Here is a 13,988-nt window from a genome sequence, read left to right on the forward strand (position 1 = left end):
CGCTCAGTGGCCTTGCAAGTAAGTTTTTTCTCTTTTGCAAAACCTGTGTCACAGTGATTGATTTACCACGCATGGGCAGAATGGACCTAGACCTGGCCGGTAACATAGCCACTTCAGGAGCTTCACTGTAAACATACAAAAAGGAACAGATGGAACAGCAGGAATCCTCATAAAGTATACAAAGAAAAGATTTCAGAAAACACACACAGGCCAGGTTTGCTTGAGAGACATTGAATGAAGGAGTCAGACTCAAAAAATGAAACAGGAAAGATTATAGCAAGGGAAAGAAAAGGGGAAGAGGGGAGCAGGAGGGAACCCAAGACATTTGTTTTTAAGTGCTTACACTCTCGAAGGCTGCCAGTTCTCCTTTTGAAACATACCTTGCACTGGTCCCTTCTCTCCAGCTCCCCTGCCTTCTGTACGGGGACTCCTGTGACTCTCTGTTGCAGTCCATTCTCAGCACTGCAGCTAAAGCAATTATAACCCAAAACCACAGCAATGGGCAGCATTGGTCTATACAAAATCAGGCTATGACAGAGGGATTTGCTGCTAAAATTTCACTTCCTTTGCTAAAGCCAATTTTTTCCCCCAGGTTCTGCACTTGATCAAGCCAATCTGTCAGTCTGACCAGTGCCCTGAAAGAGCTCAATTACTTCTCTTGGGCAAACACTTTTCCCAAAGAGATCTTATCTATCCTGGTTTACTTAAGTATGGTTCTTTTTTATTCTTATTTTTATTTATTTATTTATTTGAGACAGTCTCACTCTGTTGCCCAGGTTAGAGTGCAATGGCACAATCTCGGCTCACCACAATCTCTGCCTCCGGGGTTCAAGTGGTTCTCCTGCCTCAGCCTCCCAATTAGCTGAGATTACAGGCATATGCCACCACGCTCAGCTAATTATCTTTTTTTTTTTTTTTTTTTTTTGAGACAGAGTCTTGCTCTGTCACCCAGGCCAGAGTACAGTGGTGCAATTGCGGCTCACTGCAGGCCCCGCCTCCTGGGTTTACGCCATTCTCCTGCCTCAGCCTCCTGAGCAGCTGGAACTACAGGCGCCCGCCACCACACCTAATTTCTTTTTGTATTTTTAGTAGAGACGGGGTTTCACTGTGTTAGCCAGGATGGTCTCGATCTCCTGACCTCATGATCTGCCCACCTCAGCCTCCCAAAAGTGCTGGGATTACAGGCGTGAGCCACCGCGCCTGGCCTTTTTTTTTTTTTGAGAGGGCCTTTCGCTCTTGTTGCCGAGGCTGGAGTGCAATGGCGTAATCTTGGCTCACTGCAACCTCTGACTCCTGGGTCCAAGCAGTTCTCCTGCCTCAGCCTCGCGAGTAGCTGGGATTACAGGCATGCGCCACCATGCCTGGCTAATTTTGTATTTTTAGTAGAGACAGGGTTTCTCATGTTGGTCAGGCTGGTCTCGAACTCCTGACCTCAGGTGACTCACCCACCTCGGCCTCCCAAAAGTGCTGGGATTACAGGCGTGAGCCACCGCGCCTAGCCTTTTTTTTTTTTTGAGAGGGTCTTTCGCTCTTGTTGCCGAGGCTGGAGTGCAATGGTGTAATCTTGGCTCACTGCAACCTCTGACTCCTGGGTCCAAGCAGTTCTCCTGCCTCAGCCTCGCGAGTAGCTGGGATTACAGGCATGCGCCACCATGCCTGGCTAATTTTGTATTTTTAGTAGAGACAGGGTTTCTCCATGTTGGTCAGGCTGGTCTCGAACTCCTGACCTCAGGTGACTCGCCCACCTCGGCCTCCCAAAGTGGTGGGATTACAGGCATGAGCCACCTGTGCCTCGCTGCGCAGCTAATTTTTGTAGAGACAGGGTTTCACCAGGTTGGCCAGGCTGGTCTCGAACTCCTAGCCTCAGGTGATTCGCCCGCCTCAGCCTCCCAAAGTGCTGGGTTTACAGGCATGAGCCACCGCGCCCTGCCTGATTCTTTCACTTGGTCACTTGCTTGTGATTTTTTTTTCTTTCTTTCTTTTTCTTTGAAGCTGAAGGCCACAGTAGCTAAAGGCCAGGACATTGAACACTAAAACTTAACCTTCACTGGCTACTTTGTAGATAACATTCACAGCTCACCACTAATAAAGCTGCAGTCAACTAACAGGTATGAAGTTACCACTACAGTACATGGTTATATTAGGGACTGTTTCTGCCTACTGGATTCTGGGGAGGAACAAGGGAGGAATGTAACAGCACAAGCCATAATGAAGTTTATATACAGGCTTAAAATAAAAGAAAACCCTAGAATGAACTCAACAGAATTATGGTGTTCTGAGCTAATACTACCTGGCTTTAGAGGGAAATACTCTTCCAAAAGTCATTCGAATCCATAAACATAAGAACTTTCTGGCCACGCATCTGAAAGAAGGAAAAAAAGGATATACATATTTTAAAATTCCATTTGGCTTACATCATCAGTTTTCTGGAAAGGAAAGGAAGCCTTTAAGGTCTCAGAGGGAGGGACGTTAGTATGAGTCAAAAGGTGGTATCATAGCTAATCTTGCATCAAACAGGGCATAGGATGGGGGAGATTTATAAAGCTAAAATCAAGCAGATTATTTTTTAAAAATATTTTCAATATAAATTGTCAACGAAGAGATAAAAACTTCAGAACTGAGGTACAGGAAGTACATCATAATTCTTTTGTTCATATTATTCTTCCTACCTAAAATGCCTGGCAAATGCCCACTAATCCTGAACCTTCTCCAATGTAAACAGAGTGAGTAGCTGTGTACTCTCAGTACTCTGCTCAAACCCCTCCTGTAATGTGACACCATATCACAGTGATCAGCTCACAGGGTGTCTGTCATTCCCTCTGCACTGTGAGCCCCTGAAAGCAAAAATTGGTGCTTTATAGTACCTTCAGTACCTAGCACAGTGCCTGGTATACACACAAAGGTGGCTTGTCTTTTTTTATTTTGAGACAGCGTTTTGCTCTGTCGCCCAGGTTAGAGTGCAGTGGCGCAATCTCTGCTCACCGCAAGATCCGCCTACCGGGTTCAAGCCATTCTCCTGCCTCAGCCTCCCGAGTAGCTGGGACTACATGTGCACACCGCCACGCCTGGCTAATTGTTTGTATTTTTAGTAGAGATGGGGCTTCACCATGTTAGCCAGGATGGTCTCGATCTCCTGACCTCGTGATCCACCCGCCTCGGCCTCCCAAAGTGCTGGGATTACAGGCATGACCGGCTGTATTTTTAGTGGAGATGAGGTCCCGAACTCCTGACCTCAGGTGATCCACCTGCCTCGGCCTCCCAAAGTGCTGGGATTATAGGTGTGAGCCACCGCACCAGGCCTGATAAATTTTTGAATTAAGAAATGCATGTCTTTAATATACCTAATCAAGAGTAGCAGAAGGGTTACAGCTCTTCTAGAATTCACCAGAAAATCCAGGGGGAAAAAAAAAGAGTAGCAAAAAAGAGTAGTTCCTTCTTTCTTGGACCATGTTTACACGTTTAGACTTTTTCTGGAAGAATCTTGATAGCGTCATATTGCGAGGCACAAGTGGAGAAATGAAAACACTCAATGACAGATTTTATGTCTGCAGATTCCTGAATATCCTTTTCATCTGAACATTCTACTATAAAGAACAGGCATCAAGATCTCCAACTAATTGTGATGGGAGAATAACAATCATTCCCTCATTTTAACCAAGAAGGCAGAACAAGAGAAAAGTATCCGTAGACTGGTGGCCACTCAAAAGCTCACCTGACGCGCAGTTCTCTTAACCGGCCCTGTCGGGTACAAGTATGTGTGCCACGATACTGCACTAGGTGACTGGTACTAGGTAACTCCCTCCGGATCCCAAAGGATGCAGAAGACTTCTTGTTGGACAGTGTCTTTGCAGAATAAGGTTTCTTAACTGCACCATCCCTAAAATACCTTAAATGTGAGGAGGAAGGAGGCAAGGAGAGAATAAAGTTATCTCTGCATGTGATGCAAATACTTTTAACATACAAGCAAAATTAAACAGATAAGCTCATCAAGACTGACAATACCTATGCTTCAAAGATAATAAGCAGCCCAATCTGACAGAAATATTGGCCAGCCACTGGAGGTGGGTACTGCTGGGTCAGCTCTAGGCAGGAAATACAGAGCTGAGGGGTACCCCCTGGAGTCATCAGGCCTAACACAGTTTTCTTTTGTTTGAGACAGGTTCTCACTCTGCTGCCCAGGCTGGAATGCTGTGGCATAACCACAGCTCACTGCAGCCTTGACCTCCCAGGCTCAAGTGATCCTCTCATTTCAGCCTCCCAAGCAACTAGGCAACTAGGACCACAGGTGCTCGCCAGTGTGTCCTGATAATTTTTTTTTTTTTTTTAAGAGACAAGGTCTCACTGTGTTGCCCAGGCTGGTCTTGAACTCCCGGGCTCAAGGAATCCTCCCACCACATCCTCCTGAGTAGCTGAGACTACAGGCGTGCACCACCATGGTCGGCTAATTTTTTATTTTTATTATTTTTTTTGAGACAAGGTCTTATTCTGTCGCCCAGGTTGGAGTGCAGTGGCGTGATCTCGGCTCACTCAACCTCCACCTCCCGGGTTCAAGCGATTCTCCTGCCTCAGCCTCCCTAGTAGCTGGGATTACAGGCACCCACCACCACATCCGGCTAAGTTTTATATTTTTAGTGGAGATGGGATTTCACCATGTTGGCCAGGCTGGTCTTGAACTCCTGACCTCAGGTGATCCACCCACCTCGGCCTCCCAAAGTGCTGGGATTACAGGCTTGAGCCACTGTGCTCGGCCAATTTTTAATTTTTTAGAGACAGGGTCTCACTATATTGCCCAGGCTAGTCTCAAACTCCTGGGCTCAAGTAATCCTCCTGCCTCAGCCACCCAAAGTGGTGGTATTACAGACATGCACCACTGTATCTGGCCTGCTGGCCTGCTGGCCTGATTTCATTCTTGATCTCTTGCTTCAGAGTATCTGCACTGAGGCTAAAGCACACACACACACACACACACACACATACACACATATACATATATACACATACACACACACACACACACACACATTTTAATATACTTTTAAAATTTTTTTATTTAATTTTTAATATTTAAAATTTTAATATTTTAATTTTAATATTTAATATTTTAATATTTAATTATATTTTTAAAAAAACAAAAAATTTTTGTTTTCTTGAAATAGAGTCTTGCTATGTTGCCTAGACTGGTCTTGAACTCCTGGGCTTAAGCAATCCTCTCAACTAAGCCTCCCAAAATGCTGAGATTACAGGTGTAAGCTACCACACTCAGACTCCTGGATTTTATTTTTTTAGAACAATTTGAAGTTTACTGCAAAATTGTGAAGAACGAACAGACTGTTCCCACATACCCCTTTTTCTTTACACACACACAGCTGTACATGCTAAAAAGAATATGTTTAAAGAAATGAAAGTCAAGCATGAACATATTTGCAGGGCATGGGGTAACTATAAAAAGTAAGGTAGAAGCATTAATCACAACAGCCAAAAGGTAGAAGCAATCTAATTTTTTTTTTTTTTAAAGACAGGGTCTTGGCTGGGTACAATGGCTCAAGTCTATAATCCCAGCACTTTGGGAGGCTGAGGCAGGAGGATCATCTGGGGTCAGGAGTTTCAGACCAGCCTGGCCAGCACGGCTAAATGCCATCTCTACTAAAAATACAAAAATCAGCCGGGTGTGGTGGCAGGTGCCTGTAATCCCAGCTACTTGGGAGGCTGAGGCAGGAGAATCGCTTGAACCCGGGAGGTGGAGGTTGCAGTGAGTCATGCCATTGCACTCCAGCCCGGGCGACAGGACAGGACAGGAAAGGACAGGACAGGAAAGAAAGAAAAAAATAAAACTTCCCGATAGTTCCAACATAGGTATTGATGGCCAGGTGCGGTGGCTCACACCTGTAATCACAGCACTTTGAGAGGCCAAGGTGGGTGGATCACCTGAGGTTAGGAATTTGAGACCAGCTTGGACAACATGGTGAAACCCTGTCTCTACTAAAAATACAAAAATTAGCCAGGTGTGGTGGCGCACGCCTGTAGTCCCAGCTACTCGGGAGGCTGAGGCACGAGAATCACTTGAACCCAAGGGGCAGAGGTTGCAGTGAGCTGAGATCTCACCATTGCACACCAGCCTGGGCGACAGAGTGACACTCTGTTTCAACAACAATAAGAACGACAAAACATAGGTATTGATACGGTTTAGCTGTACCCCCACCCAAATTGCATCTTCAATTGTAGGTCCCGTAAGACCCACGTGTTGTGGGAGGGACTTCACGGAAGGTGATGAGATTATGTGGGTAGTTCCCCCATGCTGTTCTCATGATAGTGAGTGAGTTCCCAAGAGATCTCATGGTTTTATGTGGGGCTTTCCCCCACTTCACTCTGCACTTTCTTTCCTGACGCCATGTGAGAAAGCACATGTTTGCTTCCCCTTCCACCATGATTGCAAGTTTCTTGAGGCCTCTCCAGAAATGCAGAACTGTGAGTCAATTAAACCTCCTTCCTTTATAAATTACTTATCTCAGATATTTCTTCATGGCAGCATGAGAACGATCTAATACAGGTATCTATATTTGAGTATGGTACCATTCACTGCTTTGCTTCTATAAAACTATCTTGTACTACTCCCAAAAAATAAAACTTAAATCTGATTAAGTCTCTAAATCCACTTACCAATTTGCAGAAAAAGACTGAGAACAGAGGACAGAAGAACATGCTAAAATGCACACAGGCCCTATCAAAATACCAGTGACATTATTCACATAAATAGGAAAAATATCTTAAAAATTGTATAGGACCACAGAAGACTCCAACTAGCCAAAGCGATCCTGAGCAAAAAGAACAAAGCTGGAGGCATCACATCACCAGACTTCAAAATAAACCACAAAGCTGTAGTAACCAAAACAGCATGGTACTGGCATAAAGACAGACACACAGGCCAATGGAACAGAACAGAGTATCAAGTTATTAAGCTACTTTATCTATCTACCTACCTACCTACCTACCTACCTACCTACCTACCTACCTAAGACACAGTCTCATTCTGTTGCCCCACTGGAGTATAGTAATGCAATCATGGCTCACTGCATCCTCAACCTCCCAGATTCAGGTGATCTTCCTTCCCACCTCAGCCTCCTGAGGAGCTGCAACTACAAGGGCATGCTACCACCTGGCTAATTTTTTGTAGAGATGGGGTTTTGCCACATTGCGCAGGATGGTCTTGAACTCCTAGGCTCAAGTGATCCACCTGTCCTGGAGTCCCAAAGTGCTGAGATTACAGGTGTGAGCCATCACACCCAGTGCCAATTTATTTTTGACAAAGGGTCCAAGAACACTGGGGAAAGGACACCCTCTTTAATAAATGGTGCTGGGAAAAGTGAGTATCTACATACAGAAAAATGAAACCAGACCCCTTACCTCTCACCCTATACAATATCAACTCAAAATGGATCAAAGACCTAAATGTAAGACCCAAAACTAGAAAGCTATGAGAAGAAATACTTCAAAAGTCTAGGAAAATATTTTACGAATAAAACATCAAAAGCACAGGCAACAAAACCAAAAATAAACAAATAGGATAATCTCAAGCTTAAAAGCTTCTGCTCAGCAAACAATCTACAAGTAAAAAGACAACCTATAGAATGGGATTACAGGCCGGGCATAGTGGCCCATGCCTGTAATCCCAGCAGTTTGGGAGGCCAAGGCAGTCAGATCACTTGAGATTAGGAGTTCAAGACCAGCCTGACCACATGGTGAAACCCCATCTCTACTAAAAGTACAAAATTAGCTGGGCATGGTGACATACACCTATAATCCCAGTTACTCAGGAGGCTGAGGCAGGAGAATCGCTTGAACCCGCGAGGTGGTGGTTGCAGTGAGCCAAGACTGTACCACTGCACTCCTGACTGGGTGATAGAGTAAGACTCCATGTCAAAAAAAAAAAAGAATGGGATTACAAATATTACAAAAAATATGTGCAAACTATCTGACAGGGGGTTAATACGCAGAATATACATAGAACTCAAACATCTCAACAGCAAAAAACAAACAAAAAATCCAATTAAAAAAGGGGCAACTTTGGGAAGCTGAGGCGGGCAGATGGCTTCAGTCCAGGAATTTAACATCAGCCTGGGCAATATGGTGAAATCCTGTCTCTACACAAAATTAGCCTAGCATGGTGGTGTGTGCCTGGAGTCCCAGCTACTCTGGAGGCTGCACTGAGAGGATGGCTTGAGCCTGGGAGGCAGCGGTTTCAGTGAGCTGAGATCCCACCACTGTACTCCAGCCTGGGTGACAGAGTGAGATCTGTCTCAAAAAAAAAAGTAGGGGGAGCAAATTCTCTGAATAGACATTTCTCAAAAGAAGACATACAAATGGCTAACAAATATATGAAAAAATGCTCAACATCACTATCAGGAAAATGTAAATGAAAATCACAATGAGGTGTCATCTTACTCGTTAGGTAGGTGGCTATTGTCAAGAAGACAAAAAATAAATAAATAAACATGCTGGCAAGGAAGCAGAGAAAAAGGAACACTTTTTTATTTTATTTTTATTTTTATTGAGATGGAATCTCACTGCTGCCCAGGCTGGAGTGCAATGGCGCCATCTCGGCTCACTGCAACCTGCTGGGTTCAAGCAATTCTTCTACCTCAGTCTCCCAAGTAGGTGGGACTACAGGTGCGCACCACCAAGCCCGGCTAATTTTTGTATTAGTAGAGACAGGGTTTCACCATATTGGCCAGGCTAGTCTCGAATTCCTGACCTCGTGATCCGCCCACTTCGGCATCCCAAAGTGCTAGGATTACAGGTGTGAGCCACCGCGCCCAGCTGAAAAGGGAACACTTATATACTGTAGGTGAGAATGTAAACTAGTATAGCCACTATGGAGAACAGTATGGAGGTTCCTCAAAAAACTACAAATAGGACTACTGCATGACCCAGCAAACCCACTACTGGGCATTTATCCAAAGGAAAGAAAATCAGTGCATCAAAGAGACAGCAGCACACTCATGGTTACTGCAGCACTATTCACAATAGCCAATATATGGAACCAATCTAGGTGTCCAACGAGAGATGAATGCATTAAGCAAATGTGGTATATACACACAAATGGAATACTATTCAGTCATAAAAAAGAGTAAAATATTGTCATTTGCAGCAACATGGATGGAAATGGAGGATATTAAGTGAAATAAGCTAGGAACAGAAAGTTAAACACTTCATGTTCTTACTCGTGCAAAAGCTAAAACTTACAGAAACCAAAGTAGAACAGAGGACACAAGAGGCTAGGAAGGGTAGAGGAAAAAGAGGGACAGGGAGAGATTTGTTAAAAGACACAAAATTAAAACTAGATAGGAGAAATAAATTCTAGCATTCTATACCCCCATAGGATGACTATTGTTAACAATCATGTATAGTTTCAAGTAGCTAGGAGGATACTGAATGTTCCCAAAACAAAGAAATGATAAATGTTTGAGGTGATGGATATGCTAATTACCCTGATCTGATCACTACACATTATATGTATTGATATATCACTACGTACCTAATAAATATGTACAATTATATTAAACATTCATAAATTTTAAAAAAGAATTTTAAAAAATGCACATAGGAATGCAACTGGTAAAATACAAATTGCAGAAAGTGCTACAAAACAACTGATTCCCAAACAATTGATTTCAAGGAGGAAAAAGATAAAGTAGAAATCCATGAATTAGGCTGGGTGCGGTGGCTCATGCCTGTAATCCCAGCACTTTGGGTGGCTAAGGCGGGTGAATCACGAGGTCAGAGTTTGAGATCAGCCTGGATAACACAGTGAAACCCCATCTCTACTAAAAATACAAAAAAATTAGCTGGGCGTGGTGGTGGGCGCTTGTAATCCCAGCTACTCAGGGGGCTGAGGCAGGAAAATTGCTTAAACCCGGGAGGCAGAGGTTGCAGTGAGTTGCAATCTCGCCACTGAACTCCAGCCTGGGCAACAGTGTGAGACTCTGTCTCAAAAAAAAAAAAAAAAAAAAAAAAAAAATCCATGAATTAAAAGCAGTTGACTCCACTTATCTTCTCTACACACAGCGAATGGTGGGTCTGCCTCTGCCTTCCTACCTCCTCCCTTCTTTAACTATGGTAACTGGTCAGCTCACCCTGGTTGATCAAACATGGCCTGTGCAGTGTTCTAGAAAACTAAATGCTGTTGATCTGAATCTAGTTGTCTCTGCAGGGGCAGCAAAAGCCCTGCCAGTCTGGTCTTCAAAAATAGTAGTCCTGGTCGGGCACGGTGGCTCACGCCTGTAATCCCAGCACTTTGGGAGGCCGAGGTGGGTGGATCACCTCAGGTCAGGAGTTCGAGACGAACATGGTGAAACCCTGTCTCTACTAAATACAAAAAATTAGCCGGGTGTGGTGGCCTATGACTGTAATCCCAGCTAATTGGGAGGCTGAGGCAGGAGAATTACTTGAACCCGGGAGGCAGAGAATGCAGTGATCCGAGATCGTGCCACAGCACTCCAGCCTGGGCAACAAGAGCAAAACTCCCATCAAAAAAAAAAAAAAAAAAAAAAAAAAAAAAAGGCCAGGCGCAGTGGCTCACACCTGTAATCCCAGCACTTTGGGAGGCCCAGGTGGGTAGATCACAAGGTCAAAAGATAAAGACCATCCTGGCCAACATGGTGAAACCCTGTCTCTACTAAAAATACAAAAATTAGCTGGGCATGGTGGCACATGCCTGTAGTCCCAGCTACTCGGGAGGCTGAGGCAGGAGAATTGCTTGAACATGGGAGGCGGAGGTTGCAGTGAGCTGACATCACACCACTGCACTCCAGCCTGGTGACAGAGCGAGACTCCATCTCACTCAAAAGAAAATAATAATAATAGTAATAATAAAGGAATAAAATTCTGATACAGAAACCCTGAAAACACTATGCTAAGTGAAATAAGCCAAACGCAAATGGAAAAATATTGTATGACTCCACTTACATGAGGTACCTAGAACAAGCAAATTCTTAGAAACAAAGTACAATAAAGGTTATAAAGGATTAGGGTAGGAGGAATGAGGAGACACCATTTAAAGAATACAGAATTTCTACATGGGATGATGAAAAGTTTTGGGTATGGATAGTGGTGATGGTTACACATTGTTAGTGTACTTAATGGCACTAAATTGTACACTTAAAAATCGTTAAAATAGGCCAGGTGTGGTGGCTCATGCATGTAATCCTAGCACTTTGGGAGGCTGAGGCAGGTGGATCAGTAGTTCGAGACCAGCCTGGCCAACATGGTGAAACACTGTCTCTACCAAAAATACAAAAATTAGCCGGGCGTAGTGGCACGTGCCTGTAATTCCAGCTACCTGGGAGGTTGAGGTGGGAGAATCGCTTGAACCCCTGAGGCGGAGGTTGCAGTGAGCAGAGAATGTGCCACTGCACTCCAGCCTGGGTGATAGAGTGAGACTTCGTCTCAAAAAAAAAAAAAAAAAGGTCAGGTGCGGTGGCTGACATTTGTAATCCTAGCACTTTGGGAGGCCAAGGCAGGTAGATCACTTGATGCCAGAAGTTCAAGACCAGCCTGGCCAACATGGTGAAACCCTGCCTCTACTAAAAATACAAAAAATTAGCCGAGCATGGTGGCACATGCCTGCAGTCCCAGTTACTCGGGAGGCTGAAGCACAAGAAGCACTTGAACCTAGCAGGCGGAGGTTACAGTGAGCCAAGATCACAACCACAGCCCTTCAGCCTGGGCTGTGAGAATCTGTCTCAAAAAAAACAAACAAAAAAAAAGATTAAAATAAAATAGTAAGTCTTACGTTATATATATTTTACCACACACAAAAAACATAAACTCTCTGGACAGTTAGAAGCACCGTGCCATGAAGCAGTAGGTGGTAGGATCTCACCGTGTGTCTGACTAGCCCTTTCTCTGCCTTGTTTGAGCTTCGGCAGAATTTGCAAGGGTGGCGGTAAGGCTGAGAAGGACACTGGAAAGGCCAGGACAAAGGTGGCTGTTTCCTGCTCACGGAGAGCCTCCTTACAGTTCCCAGTGGGCCGTATTCATAGACAGACATCTGAAATGTAGGACGACCAGTCATGGATGTGTGGGCGTGACTGCCACTGTGAACAGTGCAGCCATCCTTGGATACCTTACTGCAGAGATACTTGAAGTGGCATCAAAGGCACCAAAAGATTTAAAGGTAAAGCTATTACCCCTCATCATTTGCAACCTGCTATTAGTGAAAAAGAATTGGACTGTCTTATCAAGGCTACAATTGCTGGTGATGGTGTCATTCCACACATTCGCAAGTCTCTGGGAAGAAAGAACAACAGAAGACTATGTAAAGGATGCCTGGATTTCTTATTATCTCAGGTCTCTAATTAATCTAACAGCTCTCTACTGTTCGCGATTCCAGGGGAATACAGTCATGCCCCATGACACCTGGTTAATTTTTTTAAAAATTTTTAAATAAAGATAAGGTCTCACTGTGTTGCCCAGGCTGGTCTTGAACTCTACTTTTTTTTTTTTTTTTTTTTTTTTTTTTAAGACAGGGTCTGGCTCTGTTGCCCGGGCTGGAATGCAGTAGAACAATCCACATGATCCTCCCATCTCAGACTCCTGAGTAGCTGGTACTATAGGCATGCGCCACCACACCTGGCTTTTTTTTTTTTTTTTTTTACTTTATATAGAGATGGGGTCTTATTATGTTGCCCAGGCTGGTCTCGAGCTCCTGGACTCAAGGAATCCTCCCACCTCAACCTCCCAAAGTTCTGGGATTACATAAGCCACCATGCCCAGATGGAAGTAGTGGATTTTGATTGAGATGACTATTTTTTAGATACTGCCTGTATTTTAATTATGATGCAGAAGTTATATCAACAAATATTTGGTTTTGCACACATATTACTTCCACTCTGGTAGGTGAGTTCAACAGAGGTCATATCCCAAACTAAAAAAAAAAACCCTCTATGAATATTATAAAAGCCATCAAATTGCACACTTGAAATGAATGACTTGTATAATATGTGAATTATATCTCAATGAATTTTTAAAAAGCAATATAGAACCACTTTAGGAAATCCAAAAAATGTTGGTAACTATAAAGAAAACAATGAAAGTAGCTTATAGGCCGGGCGCAGTGGCTCACGCCTGTAATCCTAGCACTTTGGGAGGCCGAGGCGGGCAGATCACAAGGTCAGGAGATCGAGACCATCCTGGCTAACACGGTGAAACCCTGTCTTTACTAAAAATACAAAAAAATTAGCCGGGTATGGTGGCGGGCACCTGTAGTCCCAAGCTACTCGGGAGGCTGAGGCAGGAGAATGGCATGAACCCGGGAGGCGGAGCTTGCAGTGAGCTGAGATCACGCCACTGCACTCCAGCCTGGGCGACAGAGCCAGATTCCAACTCAAAAAAAAAAAAAAAAGAAAGTAGCTTATAATCCTGCTCAAAAAACCCACAAGCAAAGCTAAACTATATAGTTTTTAAGGATACACAAATGGTAATAAAACCATGAAGAAAAGTGAGAAAGTAATTACCATTCAAGTCAAGTTAGTAGTTTACTCTCTGCGGGGCAGTCAGTGGGCTTGGAAGGAAGTTCAGAAATGACTGCCAAGGTCTTACTTTTTTTTTTTTTTTTTTTTTTAAACAGGTGGTGGTTACAAAGGTGTCTGCCATATAATAATTCACTAGGGCACCCACTTGTTTGGTGCTGTTTTCTGTATTTGTGTTATATTTATCAGTAAATAATTTTTGGCCAGGCATGGCGGCTCATGCCTGTAATCCCAGCACTTTGGGAGGCTGAGGCAGGTGGAGTTCAAGACCGCCCAGGGCAACATGGTGAAACCCCATCTCTACCAAAAATACAAAAAATAGCCAGTGTCATAACTCAGTCTCAAAATTAATTAAAATTTTAAAATAAAAAAAATTTTGGCAGGCAGTGACTCATGCCTATAATCCCAGCACTATGGGAGGCTAAGGTGGGTGGACTGCTTAAGGCTAGGAGTTGAGAGCAG

At 44.0% G+C, this 13,988-nt stretch overlaps 1 protein-coding gene and 1 pseudogene across 3 annotated transcripts in view; one reads left to right on the forward strand and one right to left on the reverse strand.

Moving 5' to 3' along the window:
* The window catches only part of SFI1 (SFI1 centrin binding protein), a 115,759-nt gene that overhangs the window by 87,256 nt on the left and 14,515 nt on the right, over window positions 1-13,988 (reverse strand). For 2 of the 3 annotated variants that reach the window (XM_050806679.1, XM_050806678.1), the window contains exons 3-4: window positions 3,713-3,886; window positions 2,291-2,362 (exon numbers count right to left, since the gene is read on the reverse strand). In XM_050806679.1, coding sequence (XP_050662636.1) covers window positions 2,291-2,362; window positions 3,713-3,886 — 246 coding nt within the window. The remainder of the gene's footprint in view (window positions 1-2,290; window positions 2,363-3,712; window positions 3,887-13,988) is intronic. The other variant, XM_050806680.1, reaches the window with a different exon arrangement.
* Window positions 11,852-12,357, forward strand: LOC126929233 (histone H2A.Z-like; annotated as a pseudogene).

Source organism: Macaca thibetana, chromosome 10 (assembly GCF_024542745.1).
Source record: "Macaca thibetana thibetana isolate TM-01 chromosome 10, ASM2454274v1, whole genome shotgun sequence".
NCBI classification, from domain to species: Eukaryota; Metazoa; Chordata; class Mammalia; order Primates; family Cercopithecidae; genus Macaca; species Macaca thibetana.